This window comes from Ahaetulla prasina, chromosome 1 (assembly GCF_028640845.1).
Source record: "Ahaetulla prasina isolate Xishuangbanna chromosome 1, ASM2864084v1, whole genome shotgun sequence".
Taxonomy (NCBI): Eukaryota; Metazoa; Chordata; class Lepidosauria; order Squamata; family Colubridae; genus Ahaetulla; species Ahaetulla prasina.
The window spans coordinates 258,343,190-258,357,278 of NC_080539.1; the positions used below are offsets into that span (position 1 = coordinate 258,343,190).

The 14,089-nt window shown below is 41.7% G+C and overlaps 1 protein-coding gene across 1 annotated transcript; it reads right to left on the minus strand.

Moving 5' to 3' along the window:
- Nucleotides 1-733: 733 nt before the first annotated feature.
- On the minus strand, nt 734-5,434 carry LOC131184632 (interferon-induced transmembrane protein 1-like). The gene is made up of 2 exons (XM_058156217.1): nt 4,718-5,434; nt 734-3,384 (listed from the first exon to the last, which is right to left on the minus strand). The coding sequence occupies exons 1-2, from the start codon at nt 4,925-4,927 to the stop codon at nt 3,181-3,183; spliced, it is 414 nt and encodes a 137-aa protein (XP_058012200.1). The 5' UTR covers nt 4,928-5,434; the 3' UTR covers nt 734-3,180.
- Nucleotides 5,435-14,089: the final 8,655 nt, after the last annotated feature.

Here is a 14,089-nt window from a genome sequence, read left to right on the forward strand (position 1 = left end):
CTTCTAAATAAATAAATGCTCCCCTCCCCACCAAAGGCAATGACCTCGAAAAGAAATAGGTTTGGTTTCCACAGGGCATGGGTGTTAGCCTAGGTATTCCAAGAAATTAGTTCAGGAAGGAAGCAATTATGAACAGAGTAATATAGGAATGTATTACACTGTATGGGCACTTACTGTATAGCACATCCTTTGGCCCATCTTTGTTGCTGAAGATGCCCACTTGAGGGCAGACATATACCAGTAAATGAAAGGAACAGAAGCTGTGGCTTCCTTAAGTATTAATACACTGAGAACATTATTCCCATCTAATGCCCGATTTCCCTTACATGCTTTTTTAAAAAAGGCTATGAAGTTTTTTCCAAGCTATAGAACCTATGTAACAGCAAAACTCAGCCTTGAGGAATAAGTTAGGATTGTGATCCAAACCATTTCCCCCCCATTAAGCTGAAGTATGGGACAGTTTTCATCCAACCTCCAACTTTTCCTTCTTGGGGTGGTCTTGCATCTCCCAAGGGTTCTAGAAGCAGCTCATTGGAGTCAGGCTAGGATATGGTACTGAGACTACATTGATTGGACTTGTGGATGATTTGTTATGCCAGCTGCACTAGCTCCCAGTAGAAGTCTGCATGCAAGTCAAGATGTTTGCTGTCATCTTTAAAGGCTAACATAGATAGATAGATAGATAGATAGATAGATAGATAGATAGATAGATAGATAGATAGATAGATAGATAGATGATATAGAATTCTTTATTGGCCAAGTGTGATTGGACACAAGGAATTTGTCTTTGGTGCATATGCTGTCAGTGTACATAAAAAGAAAAGATACATTTGTCAAGAATCATAAGGTACAACACTTAATGATAGTCATAGGGTACAAATAAGCAGTCAAATGATACTAGGAAACAATCAATATAAACCGTAAGGATACAAGCAAGAAAGTTACAGTCATACAATCATTAGTGGAAGGAGATGGGCGATGGGACGATGAGATTAATAGTAATCCAGACTTAGTGAATAGTTTGACAGTGTTGAGGGAATTATTTGTTTAGCAGAGTGATGATGTTCGGGGGAAAAACTGTTCTTGTATCTAGTTGATCTGGTGTGGTGCTCTATAACATCGTTTTGAAGGATGCGAGGGATCTGTAGATATTTTCACAGCCCTCTTTTTGACTCGTGCAGTATACAGGTCCTTGATGGAGGGCAGGCTGGTAGTAATTGTTTTTTCTGCAGTTCTTATTATTCTCTGAAGTTTGTGCTGTCTTGTTGGGTTACAGAATCAAACCAGACAGTTATAGAAGTGCAGATAACAGACTCAATAATTCCTCTGTAGAACTGTTTCAGCAGCTTCTTGGGCAATTTGAGCTTCCTGAGTTGGCACAGAAAGAACATTCTTTGTTGTGCTTGGCATGGAATCAATACTTGCAGGACTGCTGTGCCTCTTCCTAATAGTTTCTGCTCATTCCACCAAATCAGGCAGAGTGGACATGCTCTGGGTCTCATAGGTCACCTTGTTGGCCCTAGGAAAAGTGCATTCTCAAGCATGGTACCAGTCTCGTGGAACAGCCTCCCCATTTAAATGTGGACAGCCTTACCCTATTGACCTTCCAGATTACCACAGGCACTGGTGACAAAATTTTAACGGGTTGGGGTGGGGAGGAAAGGCAGGGATTAACTGAGAGATTAATGCTGAGTTTTTGTCTGGGGCATTAATTTGTAAACATGGGTTTTTTAAAAAAAAAAATTCTTGTTCATTTCCTAGGGTTCTGTTGGTAGATAGGCTATAGGACAAGCTATAGGAACTTGTTAAATAAACACAACAGGTGCCATTTAATTCCCATTTGTTTTAATCCATTGTATTTATTTATTTGTAAAACTTATTGGACTCCTATCTTACTACAGGGTAACTCTGGATGGCTTATAATCTTAAAAAGATAAAAACTATACAAAACCTAAAAGACATAAATAAATACTGTCAAGATCCAAATAAAATCCAATTAAAAGATGGGGAAGGAATAGAATGAGGGGGAAGAGGAGGGATCTGTTGATAATCTATCAGCCATCCTCATATGAAACCCCTCTATTGGAGCCCCAAGCCAATGGGCAGAACCAGTCTTTAGGCTCTTTTGGAAGCTCACGAGGGTTGGAACCAACCTCATTCAGGGAGGGGCAAGATGTTCCAGAGGGCAAGTGCAACATCAGAGAAGGCCCTTTCCTAGAACCCACCAGCCGGAATAACCTGGCCAATAGGATCCATAGCATGCTTCCTCTGCAAGGGTGCGGTGGGCCAATGCCAGTGGGATGAGACAGTCCCTCAAGTAGCCTGGACCCAATCATGCCAGTTCTAAGTTTGGTTCTCATCTCATTTCAAACTGAGGAAATCAGTTATGAACACTTGAAGTTGCTAAATCAAAGCTATTCACAATTCAGGGAAGATACATGCAATAAAGAATGTATAAAAGGGGATTACCACCATTAAGTCCATTGTGGCTGGTCTCATATCAGAGAAAGAAGACAGAAATAAATTCAGAAATAAATTCAAATAACTGTATAGAATATAAGATGGAGCGCATTATAAACTCACAAAAGACTCTATTTTGCCACCACTCCAGTTAAAGAAATTCCTAAAACCTGATCAAGAGGCAAAGTACTGTAATGACAGAAAACTGTAAGAATAATTTTGTGCTTTTTGTGATTTATTGATATATTTGAATTTCAAAATAACTGATACCTCAACTAGTGTCCCATGATTCCTCCATTTATCCTAAGTATAAAAAGTAAAGTATTATAAATGCAAAATTAACATTTCTAGTGCATAAAAACTTATACAATTACTTGGGAATTTAACATTTTAACCATCGAAATCAATGTTCAGTTATTGGGATGTGAGTACTTTTCCTTAGAAAAATTGCTTTGAAAACCACTGGCTGTACCGAATTGAATTTTGTTTGCTTGCTCTGAACTCTGTCAAGTTGTCATGGAAGTCTGGAGTTCTGCAAAATTCAGTTGAAAAACTCTATTTTAGGGACAATCTAAATCTCTCCCACTGTCAGTATGGCAAGTTGTCTTAAACTGCACAGAATCCTCCTTTTGACAAGGAAAAATATACATGAGACAGAAAAGCGATGCAGCCAGTAGGCAGCATGTTTGGTAATGATATCCTGGGTGAATTAGTTGTTCTTCATTGACCTGGCTGTAATAATTGGGGGTTCTCCCTCATTTCTCTGAACAATTTAAGAATATTTCCTGCACTTAAAATTATTGCAAGGAAACAAGTAACAGTGATTCCAATGCCTATAAGGCAGGCAGCAATGTTCAGGTATCTGGCTTTCTTCCCATAGGTAGCTGCGCTTTCAGGATCTCCAATAACTTTACGATCCCTTGCCTGAAAAGGATAAAATGAAAAGAAAATTAAACCTTAAGGCATATTTATACCAGTTATAAATCTCAAGTTATCTACATACGACCTGCTGTGAAAATTAATGCTACGGTCAATCAAATAGCAAAGTTCCTGTCTTTCATATCTTTGTTCATATTTTAGCCTTGGGGAGTGTTACACTTGGAAACAGATCTAAAACAGTATTTGTCCATTTTATTTTTTCTTCTTTTTTATTCCATTTCCATGCAAAGACTATATTTCGTTTGGTGTTAATATGTTTATAACGCTGAATTGGATGGATGGATGCCAAGTGTTGAGAATGTAAGTGTATTAATATCATCAGTAAATAACCCACTCTTTTGAAGACAGGTGATAGCAACAGATTGGGATCAGGTTTTTCTCAGAGAATTTGAGAAGACCAGAAACATTTTGGAAGACTGCTCTTCCAAAAGCACAACGCCTTTCCTTTAAAAAAAGACCTCGTTCTAAGACTGGTGGGACAATTCTCTTTCTCCCCACCCCCCATGTGAACTTCATTAGCAAACAAAGTCAAAGCTGGTTTCTTCACATATCCTTGGGTGTCACACACAAAACTAGAGCTAGAAAGAGAGATTACTAAAGCAAACCTCTCACAAACAAATGTCAAAATTGAACCCCCCCTCCCCCATCCTTTTCTCCTTATACACCCCTTAGATCAGGGATGAAATCCAGCAGGTTGTGACAAGTTCTGAAGAACTAACAGCGTTAATTTTGAGTAGTTCGGAGAACCGGCAGATACCACCTCTGGCTGGCCCCAGGAGTGAGGTGGAAATGGAGATTTTGCAGTATCCTTCCCCTGCCCCGCCCAACAAGCCCCGCCCACAGAATAGGTAGTAAAAACAAAAACTGGATTTCACCACTGCCTTAGATCCCTAAATTGTGTCAGCGTTCGGGAGAATTAAGTTTTCGTAAATGAGCCGGGAGGGTGGCCCTATCTCCAGCGTTAAGGAAGGCTTGGCATCTTTTCCACGGAAAGTCATGCTTATGCAATTCTGTAGAGAAAAACCCAGCCGGCAGCGCAGGGAAGAAGGAAACGGAGCCTGGACTTTCCATTTAATGGATGCGTTGATGGGGTGGTAAAAGACCCGCTGATTGCCGCGTGGGACGGAGCCAAAACCCAGAAAAGCAAGCGAACCCTGAAATATTGAACGAAGCAAAGAAAGAGAGACAGAGGCAAACGTTCCCGAAAGAAATGTGGGTGGGTGGAAACTCCGTTGAAATCGAAACTGCAAAAATTTCTAGGGGAAAGAAGCTCCGGCGCCTAAACTGAAGCTTCTCGGTACCTTCTGGGCTCGCTCACCTTGATGGAGAAGACGAGGGCGCTGAAGCTGAGACAGCAGAAGCAGTAGCCGCTTAAGAATAAAAGGTTGAACAACGACCAGAGGAGATAGTCACTGGGCTGCTCCCCAGCGACACTCCTCGATATAGGTTTGAGGCCGGCGGAGCCCACTTCCTCTTTATCGTCGTAGGAGCGGGGCTGCAGGTCGAGGCAAACGGCGTCGGACGACATAGCTGCCCGAGAGCCTCAAATTCGGCGGAGCGTCCCACAACCAGAGCGGCCGCCAAACTCAGGGAAAGGAGAGGGCGGGGCTACTTGAGGGACGTCGGAGAAAACTTCACCCAGATGGATATCAGGAAAACGAAAGCGAGCCACTCAAGCCTGGAAAAGGCTTCCCGGGGTGGGGGGAGAAGAATGACGCTGGCTTTCAGCCAATAGCTTGGAAGCTGCGTGAGTTTCGAAACAGCGCAGGCCTCACACATGCTTAAGAGCTGATCTTTCTTATCCCGCGGCCATCCCAAAATGGCCTTTTGTGGCGCTTGCCTAATATTAGAGCTCCGGGCTGCCTCAAACTTTGTGCTCCGGTGGTGCGGGCCCGCGGACAAATAATGGGAAGCCCTTTTCCGTCAGGACCAGATTGAGAGAAGATGCGAGTACTCCAAACCAGGGGTCTCCAACCTTAGTAAGTTTAAGGTTTGTGGACTTCAACTCCCAGAGTTCCTCAACCAGCTTTCCAAGCGTTTATTGCTGTCGTGGGGAAGGAACCTCTTAGGCTCGTGTCGAACGTTCGGAAAACCCCTAACTTGACCGCTGGCTTGTCAGCCCCGCCTTCCCCCCCACCTCAACAAGAGCAAAACAATTCTTTACGTAATATATTTTTCAAAAAATATAGTCCAATTGTGTGCGGTGCTGTGTATTATACAAAGAAATTTGAAATAATTAAAAAATGGAATAGTAAAACAAAGCTCAGACATGTAAATTAAGAATGAGAAAAACTGATAACAGTTTCATTGTTAAAACAGTTTCATGAAGCATATTAATCACACAGCAGGAAAACCAATTATGCAAAACTAAACAGAGAAAAAGTAAAGGATAAATCACTGATTTACAATAGAGAAAACTAATATGCATATTGATAATTGGGCTTAAAATACTGTAACAAAATTTACCCTACTTTTAACAGTCATTTTGAATTGAACTAACAATAAGTAACACAATGCATTTGATTTGTTTAAAGAGTTTCATTCCTGAGCTTTTATAAGTATGAAATTGAAGGTAATTCAATTCAAACTGATGGCCAAATTGGCCCTAGATTTTGCCTCTCACTCTTTCCAATAAGCAACTGAGTCGGAAGATTATATGATTTATTAAAATACTTTAGCAAAAATGGATGTCTGAAAAAAGAGGGAACCCTGGACAAATAATCAGATTTCCCTTTATACTAAGTACAGCCAAAAAAAAAGTACAAAAGAACAGTTGATTGGATGGAAGAAACCATCCTGCCCAGTTATATCAAAGATATGGACCATTAGTTAAACATAAGCATGACATTGAACTGAGCATTGTATTAAAAGTAGGTGAAACAAGTTAGCATGGGGGAAAGTGGTACACAGTCACATAGAATCGGTTGTGAAAAGTTTGCAATCAGCTGAAAAAACACAGTTCAATAATCTTTTGTTATTCAGCCTGAGAAAGCCCTTTACTTTGCAGTTAAAAATGTACAGAGAGATCTGGTTGCCAGGGCAAAAAGCTTCTGCATTGCATTCTACATTACAAGGTTATGAGAAAAATATAAAAAGTAAAAGAAAGTTCATTTGGCCTGGCCTCAAAATCCAAGCAAGCAGGACTAATTTCATCTGTCAGTCAGTTTCTGTTGTCCATCCTAATGCTGCTTAATGCAGAAAATAAGGTCTCACAAAAGTATGTAGAAGAAAAAAGTGTGAGTGAAGCCTTTGCTAGACTTTCAAGGGTATTAAAAGTTTCCAATATTCAGTTCCAACTTTCACAATTTCTTTTTTGTAATGGCACTTTTCATTCTGCATACAATTTGTTTCTAGATCCTCAACTTGAGACTTCAGAGTGACAACACTTGTCAAATGGTAAATCTAATCCTTCAGTTTGTAGCCATTGAAAACCATTTATTCTATAGTAATGTAGGTTACTGCAACTGGATACTTGTTTTAATTGTCTATTCTAAACTTCAGAATTGATTCAATCGTTTACCCAACTGATTAATTATTAAGTTTAAAATATGCTGGTACTTTATGTTCAAGGGCTCCATTTTGTTTTTGGAGCTGACCTCTTTGAAACTTTTTTTTTAGTTAAGGAAAATATTCAAAAATTTTAGCCCACATATCTCATTTGAAGATTTGAACTTTACTTTAAAGGCTTTTATGTAACATATATATTGATGTAACATAACATCAATACTTTTTCCAGATTCTCACACGTTTAAATTCAGTTCATTCATATGAACTGAAAGGTCTGTAAAAATATCAGTATGCTGTCCCAGTCACTGAGCTGAGGAAACTGTTTCAAATTTTTATTCTCAACATGTAACTTAATTTTTTTCATATCATTCTATAAATCTCAGGCCTTTTCCTTGGCTCAACCATCACACATTGTTTTGTCTCAGCAGTTGTAAGTTGATTCAATTTCCTGCAATAGATGAGAAAAGTATTCCTTATGAAGAGGTCAAGCAGCTATTAAATTCAGTATTTTTATGACAACTGTCATTACATTATATAGTTTTGTAAATCCTGCCTCAGCACATAAAACACCTCCTAGTGGATGATGGAATGATCCAACACAACTGGATAATAATAATAATAATAATAATAATAATAATAATAATAATAATAATAATAATAATAATAATAATAATAATAATAATAATATTATTTTAATTTGTATACCGCCCTTCTCCCGAAGGACTCAGGGCGGTGAACAGGCAGATAAAATACAAGCATACACAATAATTAAAACAACCCTTAAAAAACTGATTTAAATATGCCCAAAAATTAAAATAATATACACCCCCATAAAATTACAAAATTTAAGAACCCATCACATTCAATTAAAATTAAAGATAAAAATCAAGCTAGTCCAGCCATCCGAAATAAATAGGTTTTGAGTTCGCGGCGAAAGGTCCTAAGGTCAGGTAGTAGTCGAAGCCCGAGGGGAAGTTCGTTCCACAGGGTCGGAGCCCCCACAGAGAAGGCCCTCCCCCTGGGGGCCGCCAGTCGACACTATTTGGCTGACGGCACCCTGAGGAGTCTCTCTCTGTGGGAACGCACCGGACGATGGAAGATAGCGGCCGGCAGTAGACGGTCCCGTAGATAGCCCGGTCCTAAGCCATGGAGCGCTTTAAAGGTGGTAACCAATACCTTGAAGCGCACCCGGAAAACAACAGGTAGCCAGTGTAGTCTGCGCAGGATAGGTGTTACGTGGGAGCTCCGAACCGCTCCCTCAATAACCCGCGCAGCCACGTTCTGGACTAGCTGAAGTCTCCGGGTGTTCTTCAAGGGGAGCCCCATGTAGAGAGCATTGCAATAGTCCAGGCGAGAGGTAACGAGAGCATGAGTGACCGTGCATAAGGCATCCTGGTCCAGGAAGGGACGCAACTGGCGGATCAGGCGAACATGATAAAAAGCTCTCCTGGAGATGGTCGCCAAATGATCTTCAAAGGACAACCGATCATCCAGGAGCACGCCCAAGTTGCGTACCTTCTCCATCGGGGCCAATGACTCACCCCCGATAGACAGCCGCATCTGCAGCTGACTGTACCGAGGTGCCGGCATCCACAGCCACTCCGTCTTGGAGGGATTAAGTTTGAGCCTGTTCCTCCCCATCCAGACCTGTACGGCTTCCACACACCGGGACAGCACTTCGACAGCTTCACTGGGGTGTCCCGGGGTGGAAAAGTACAGCTGAGTGTCATCAGCGTACAGTTGGTATCTCACCCCGAAGCCACTGATGATCTCATCCAGCGGCTTCATATAGATGTTGAACAGGAGGGGTGAGAGAATCGACCCCTGCGGCACCCCACACTTGAGGCACCTTGGAGTCGATCTCTGCCCCCCTGTCAACACCGTCTGCGACCGGTCAGAGAGGTAGGAGGAGAACCACCGATAAACGGTGCCTCCCACTCCCAACCCTCCAACCAGTGCAGCAGGATACCATGGTCGATGGTATCAAAAGCCGCTGAGAGGTCTAATAGGACCAGGGCAGAGGAGTAACCCTTATCCCTGGCCCTCCAGAGATCATCCACCAGTGCGACCAAAGCTGTCTCCGTACTGTATCCGGGCCGGAAGCCGGACTGGAATGGGTCTAGATAGACAGCTTCATCCAGGTACTGGGGTAGCTGACATGCCACCGCACTCTCTACAACCTTCGCCGTGAAGCCAAGATTGGAGACTGGCCGGTAATTCCCTAAAACAGCTGGGTCCAGGGAAGGCTTCTTGAGGAGGGGTCTCACCACCGCCTCTTTCAAGGCAGCGGGAAAGACCCCCTCCCGCAAAGAAGCATTTGTAATCCCCTGGAGCCAGCCTCGTGTCACCTGAGTAGCCAGTACTAACCAGGAGGGGCACGGATCCAGTAAACATGTGATGGCATTCAGCCTACCCAGCAACCTGTCCATGTCCTCGGGAGTCACAGGATCAAAATCATCCCAAACCACCTCAACAAGACGGGTCTCGGAACCCTCGCCTGGATCTACCCAATTTTGATCCAATCCGTCCCGAAGCTGAACGATTTTATCGTATAGATAACCGTTAAACTCCTCGGCACGCCTTGTAGGTCCTCCGCCTCCTGTTGAAGGAGAGAGCGGGTCACCAAACAGGGCGGCCGGGCGGTTATCTGCCGACGCAATGAGGGAGGAAATGTAGAACGTTGCATCCCTCAGTGCCACTAGGTAGGTCCTGCTGTAGGACCTAACTAGTGTCCGTCAGCCTCAGAACGGCTGGATCTCCAGACACTCTCTAGGCGTCTTCTCCGGCGTTTATCTCCCTCAGCTCCTCGGAGAACCAAGGAGCTGGTTGAGACCGACGCCGGGTCAGAGGCCGCATAGGCACGGCACGGTCCAAAGCTCCAGCCGCGCCTGTTCCCAGGCCGCAACTAGTTCTTCAGTCGTGTCGGGCCAGGTGCTCGAAACGCCCAAGCTCCGTCAGGAACCTCTCCGGGTCCATCAGGCGCCTGGGACGGAACCAACGCATTGGTTCCGTCTCCCTGCGGTGGTGGGTAGCGGTCAGAAAGTCTAGACGAAGGAGAAAATGATCTGACCATGACAAAGGTTCGACAACTAAATCATTTAAAACCAGATCATTCAACCACTGGCCAGAGATAAAAATCAAGTCTAGGGTGCCTCCCCCGACATGGGTAGGGCCGTCAATTAATTGAATCAGGTCCATGGCCGTCATGGAAGCCATGAACTCCTGAGCCGCCGAGGACGCCACGCTGGTTGATGGCAAATTGAAATCCCCCATGACCAACAGTCTAGGGGTTTCAATTGCCAACCCGGCCAGCAACTCCAACAGCTCAGGCAGGGCTGTTGTCACGCAGCAAGGAGCCAGGTACGTGATCAGCAAGCCCACCTGAGTCCTACGACCCCACTTCACGTAGAGGGATTCACACCCAGCTATCTGAGGCACAGTGGTTTCCCTCGGTTCAAGACTTTCCTTAATAATAACCGCCACCCCGCCACCCCTACCCTGGGCCCTCGGCTGATGGAATGCTCGGAAACCTGGCGGGCACATCTCCACTAGGGGAACCCCCCCTTCGGTGGCCAACCAGGTCTCCGTAATGCCCATAACGTCCGCGGTCCCTTCCTGAATAAGATCTGAGATCAGGGGGGCTTTATTAACCGCGGATGTTTAATAGCTTCCATAAACAGTTTCACAAATGACTTTCTTTTCCACTCCATCTGTTGACATTGACACAATTTTAGATTTTAGACATAGCAATTCTTAGATCAGGGAGCATTTTTAAAATAATGTTGCATATTTGATTCCCTGATGTACTTATTGGCACTGTTCCTAGTTTTACCAATTCTTTCTGTGGAAAATCTAGCAATGACAGCCAATTGAACAGATAAGTAACATCACTAGTTTCATTAAGACAAATGAAAACATATTTACAATTATTTAAGTCTCCTTTTAACTAATGTACATTGGAAATCATTGCACTCATTTTGGAAACTGCTTGTACCCTGAAAATGAGCTTCACTGTGCAAACAACCACCCATGCAGTGGTTGGAACACATGCCATATTCCTATTGCATTTTGCAAATTGCTCTCTTTCATGTTACCACCGATCACAATTCTGAAGATGACGGATCACGTGCTGATACAAATGGTAAGAATCCAGTTTAATCTCGGTGGTGCAGTGTCACATATTTCTTGTATTTTTGCTTATTCAATTTCTTTGGTAACTCAGCAAGACAGAAGAGTTATTGTCGAGTGTTGGTGAATGCTGGTGAACCCAAAATATTGTGGTGTTTCATTTTTGAAAAGTATGTTGCTATCACTACAGCAAACTCAAAGCAGCTTACAACAGTACCGGGAACTATGTTGTGAAAGAATACTGATGAGGTTTTGGTGACCATTAAGGGCTTAGAAAGGCCAACAGGAAAAAATGCAGTTTAGAAAGCATCCAAACTATGGCTGAGCATCCCACCTTAATTTTTTAAGTCTTGTTGGGCAAAAATCACTAAAAGGAACTTTCATCCCATTTGTGGCTTATTAATTTTATCTCCCTTCTCAAGATGCTTTGTCTGCTCAAGCAGGACTCTAGGATACTTTAGTTTCCAAATACTTCATAATGAGTTTACAAAGCCCAGTAAAGCTTATATGTATATGTTCAATAACAATGGCTTAAAAATCTTCCATAGTCAGATTTCTCTCCAGACATGATGATGGGTGGTAAAAATAGAGGAGGAATCATTGTTACTTAAAATGAAACCTAGCCCACCTAATTACATATAGGTGTCTCCTGGGAACAATAATATGCCTCACATCATCATGCAAAGTATGAATTTTTCATTATTTGGGCAATGGTAGCACAATATACCACGGTAAGTAAAAGAGTCAGCCAAAGTCAAGATTTATTAAAAATAGACCTTGGAGTTTTCATATCAAATGATCTAAGTGCCAAAGCCCACTGCAACTACATCGCAAAAAAGGCTCTAAGAGTTGTAAACCTAATCTTGCGTAGCTTCTTTTCCAAAAACACTACACTACTAACCAGAGCATGTAAAACATTTGCTAGGCCAATTCTTGAATACAGCTCGCCTGTCTGGAACCCATACCACATTTCTGACATCAATACAATTGAACGTGTCCAGAAATATTTTACAAGAGTTCTCCACTCCTCTGAAAACAACAAAATACCTTATCCCACCAGACTTGAAATCCTAGGTTTAGAAAACTTAGAACTTGGTCGCCTTCGGCAAGACCTAAGTTTAACTCATAGAATCATCTATTGTAATGTCCTTCCTGTTAAAGACTACTTCAGCTTCAATTGCAATAATACAAGAGCAACCAATAGATTTAAACTCAATGTTAACCGCTTCAATCTAGATTGCAGAAAATATGACTTCTGTAACAGAGTTATCAGTGCTTGGAACATATTACCTGACTGTGGTCTCTTCTCATAATCCCAAAAGCTTTAACCAAAAGCTATCTACTATTGACCTCACCCCATTCCGAAAAGGACTATAAGGGGCGTGCATAAGAGCACAAACGTGCCTACCGTTCCTGTCCTATTGTTTTTTTTCTTAAATATATATGCTTATACTTTCTTATACTTCCTCATAAATATGTTTATATACTATATAATCTTTTTGTGTGATGCTTATATATATTGTTATGACAAAATAAATAAATAAATAAATAAATAATCAACTATAAAGGCAGCATTCACACAGCATTTACAGTGTGAGACCTAGTGAGGTGGGAAAGCAGGCACAAGGCCTGCAGGGACTCTAAAGTGTGGTAAGCAGAACAAGAAATATCTCTTGAGATGGATGTGGCCTTGGGAAAGCCAGGATAATGAACTGGGGAGGTGTTGCAGTATGGGCCTGGATCTGCACTTCCCATGGCCTTCCTCAGCCTCTCCCTTTCATGACCTAGACAACTACTTAATAATTGCATTGAGAATGGGGATGGTGTCTGGCACATGGAACATGAAGGTTTCTTTAGAAGATAGGCTTAAGATTGAGAAGGCTCTTGAAAGACTTGAACACTGTTCAACATAACAAAATGCAATTCAATAGTGAGAAATGTAAAATTTTACACTTAAGAAAACCCAAATGCACAGGTTATAGAATAGATAGTACTTGGCTCAACAGCAATAACTGTGAGAGGGATCTAGGAGTCTTAGTGTACAATTACTCAAGGTTGAGCCAGTACTGTGCCACAGCTGCCAAAAAAAGCCAATGCAGTCCTACATTGCATCAATAGAGGGGTAGTATCAAGGTCACGTGAAGTGTCAGTACTGCTTTATACTGCCGTCCTGGTAGATCTGTCTAGTCTGTCAAAGAGAAGGACTAGGGATGTCTTGACAGCAGTCTTCCAATATTTGAGGAGGTCCATGGAGAGGAGGGGGGTGGTCAATCTATTCTCCAAAGCACCTGAGAGCTGGATAAGAATAGTTAGCTATTTATCAGAGAACCAACCTAGAACTAAAGAGAAAATTCCTTTAAAGGTGCCAACTAGTACCTTCAATTGCACCTGACAGCTAGCTATTAATTAGCGCAGCTCTGTATAGATATGGAATATATAACCTTGTAATATCTAGTTTCCTTCTGATGGGAATGAAGGAAACAAAAACAACAATGAACATTTAGGGAATTAATGTTTTTATCAGCTGACTTTTGCCAATAAAAACTCTTATCTACATAAAATATAAAGATGTGTTTTTTATTTGTTTTGAACTCACCTCATACTGAAATATAGAACGCTATGATATTGAAAACACACTGAAATACATAAAAAACTGAATGTTTCATGAGAAATCAAAATATAGTAACTCTTTTTATTTGTTGACTGCCCAGAGTCACTTAGGTTAAAATGGGCAGTATATAAATTTGATAAATAAATATAATAAATAAATAAATAAAATATAACAGCATCAAAAATGGATGATTCCTAGGAGCAACAAGGATTAGGAAGACAGAAATCTAGATCTTGGGTTAAAGATAACATCAACTCAGTTAAATAATCTACTTTTCAATACATAACTTCAGTAAGTTGTGGTATGGAAATAGGATACAGATGAAGTGAAAAGAATAATCTTTATATACCCAAAAGTGTAACCAAGCTGTCAATTGATATGCTTAAGCTAAACCAATGCTAAAGTAGAATACATCGTTGAAAAATAGTATTTTGGATATATGGT

Excerpts from the sequence above, each read along its gene's own strand:
- LOC131184632 (XM_058156217.1), bottom strand. The coding sequence starts at position 4,927 with ATGTCGTCCGACGCCGTTTGCCTCGACCTGCAGCCCCGCTCCTACGAC. Across the intron at positions 3,385-4,717 it reads CCCTCGTCTTCTCCATCAAG|GCAAGGGATCGTAAAGTTAT; the intron begins GTGAGCGAGCCC and ends TATCCTTTTCAG.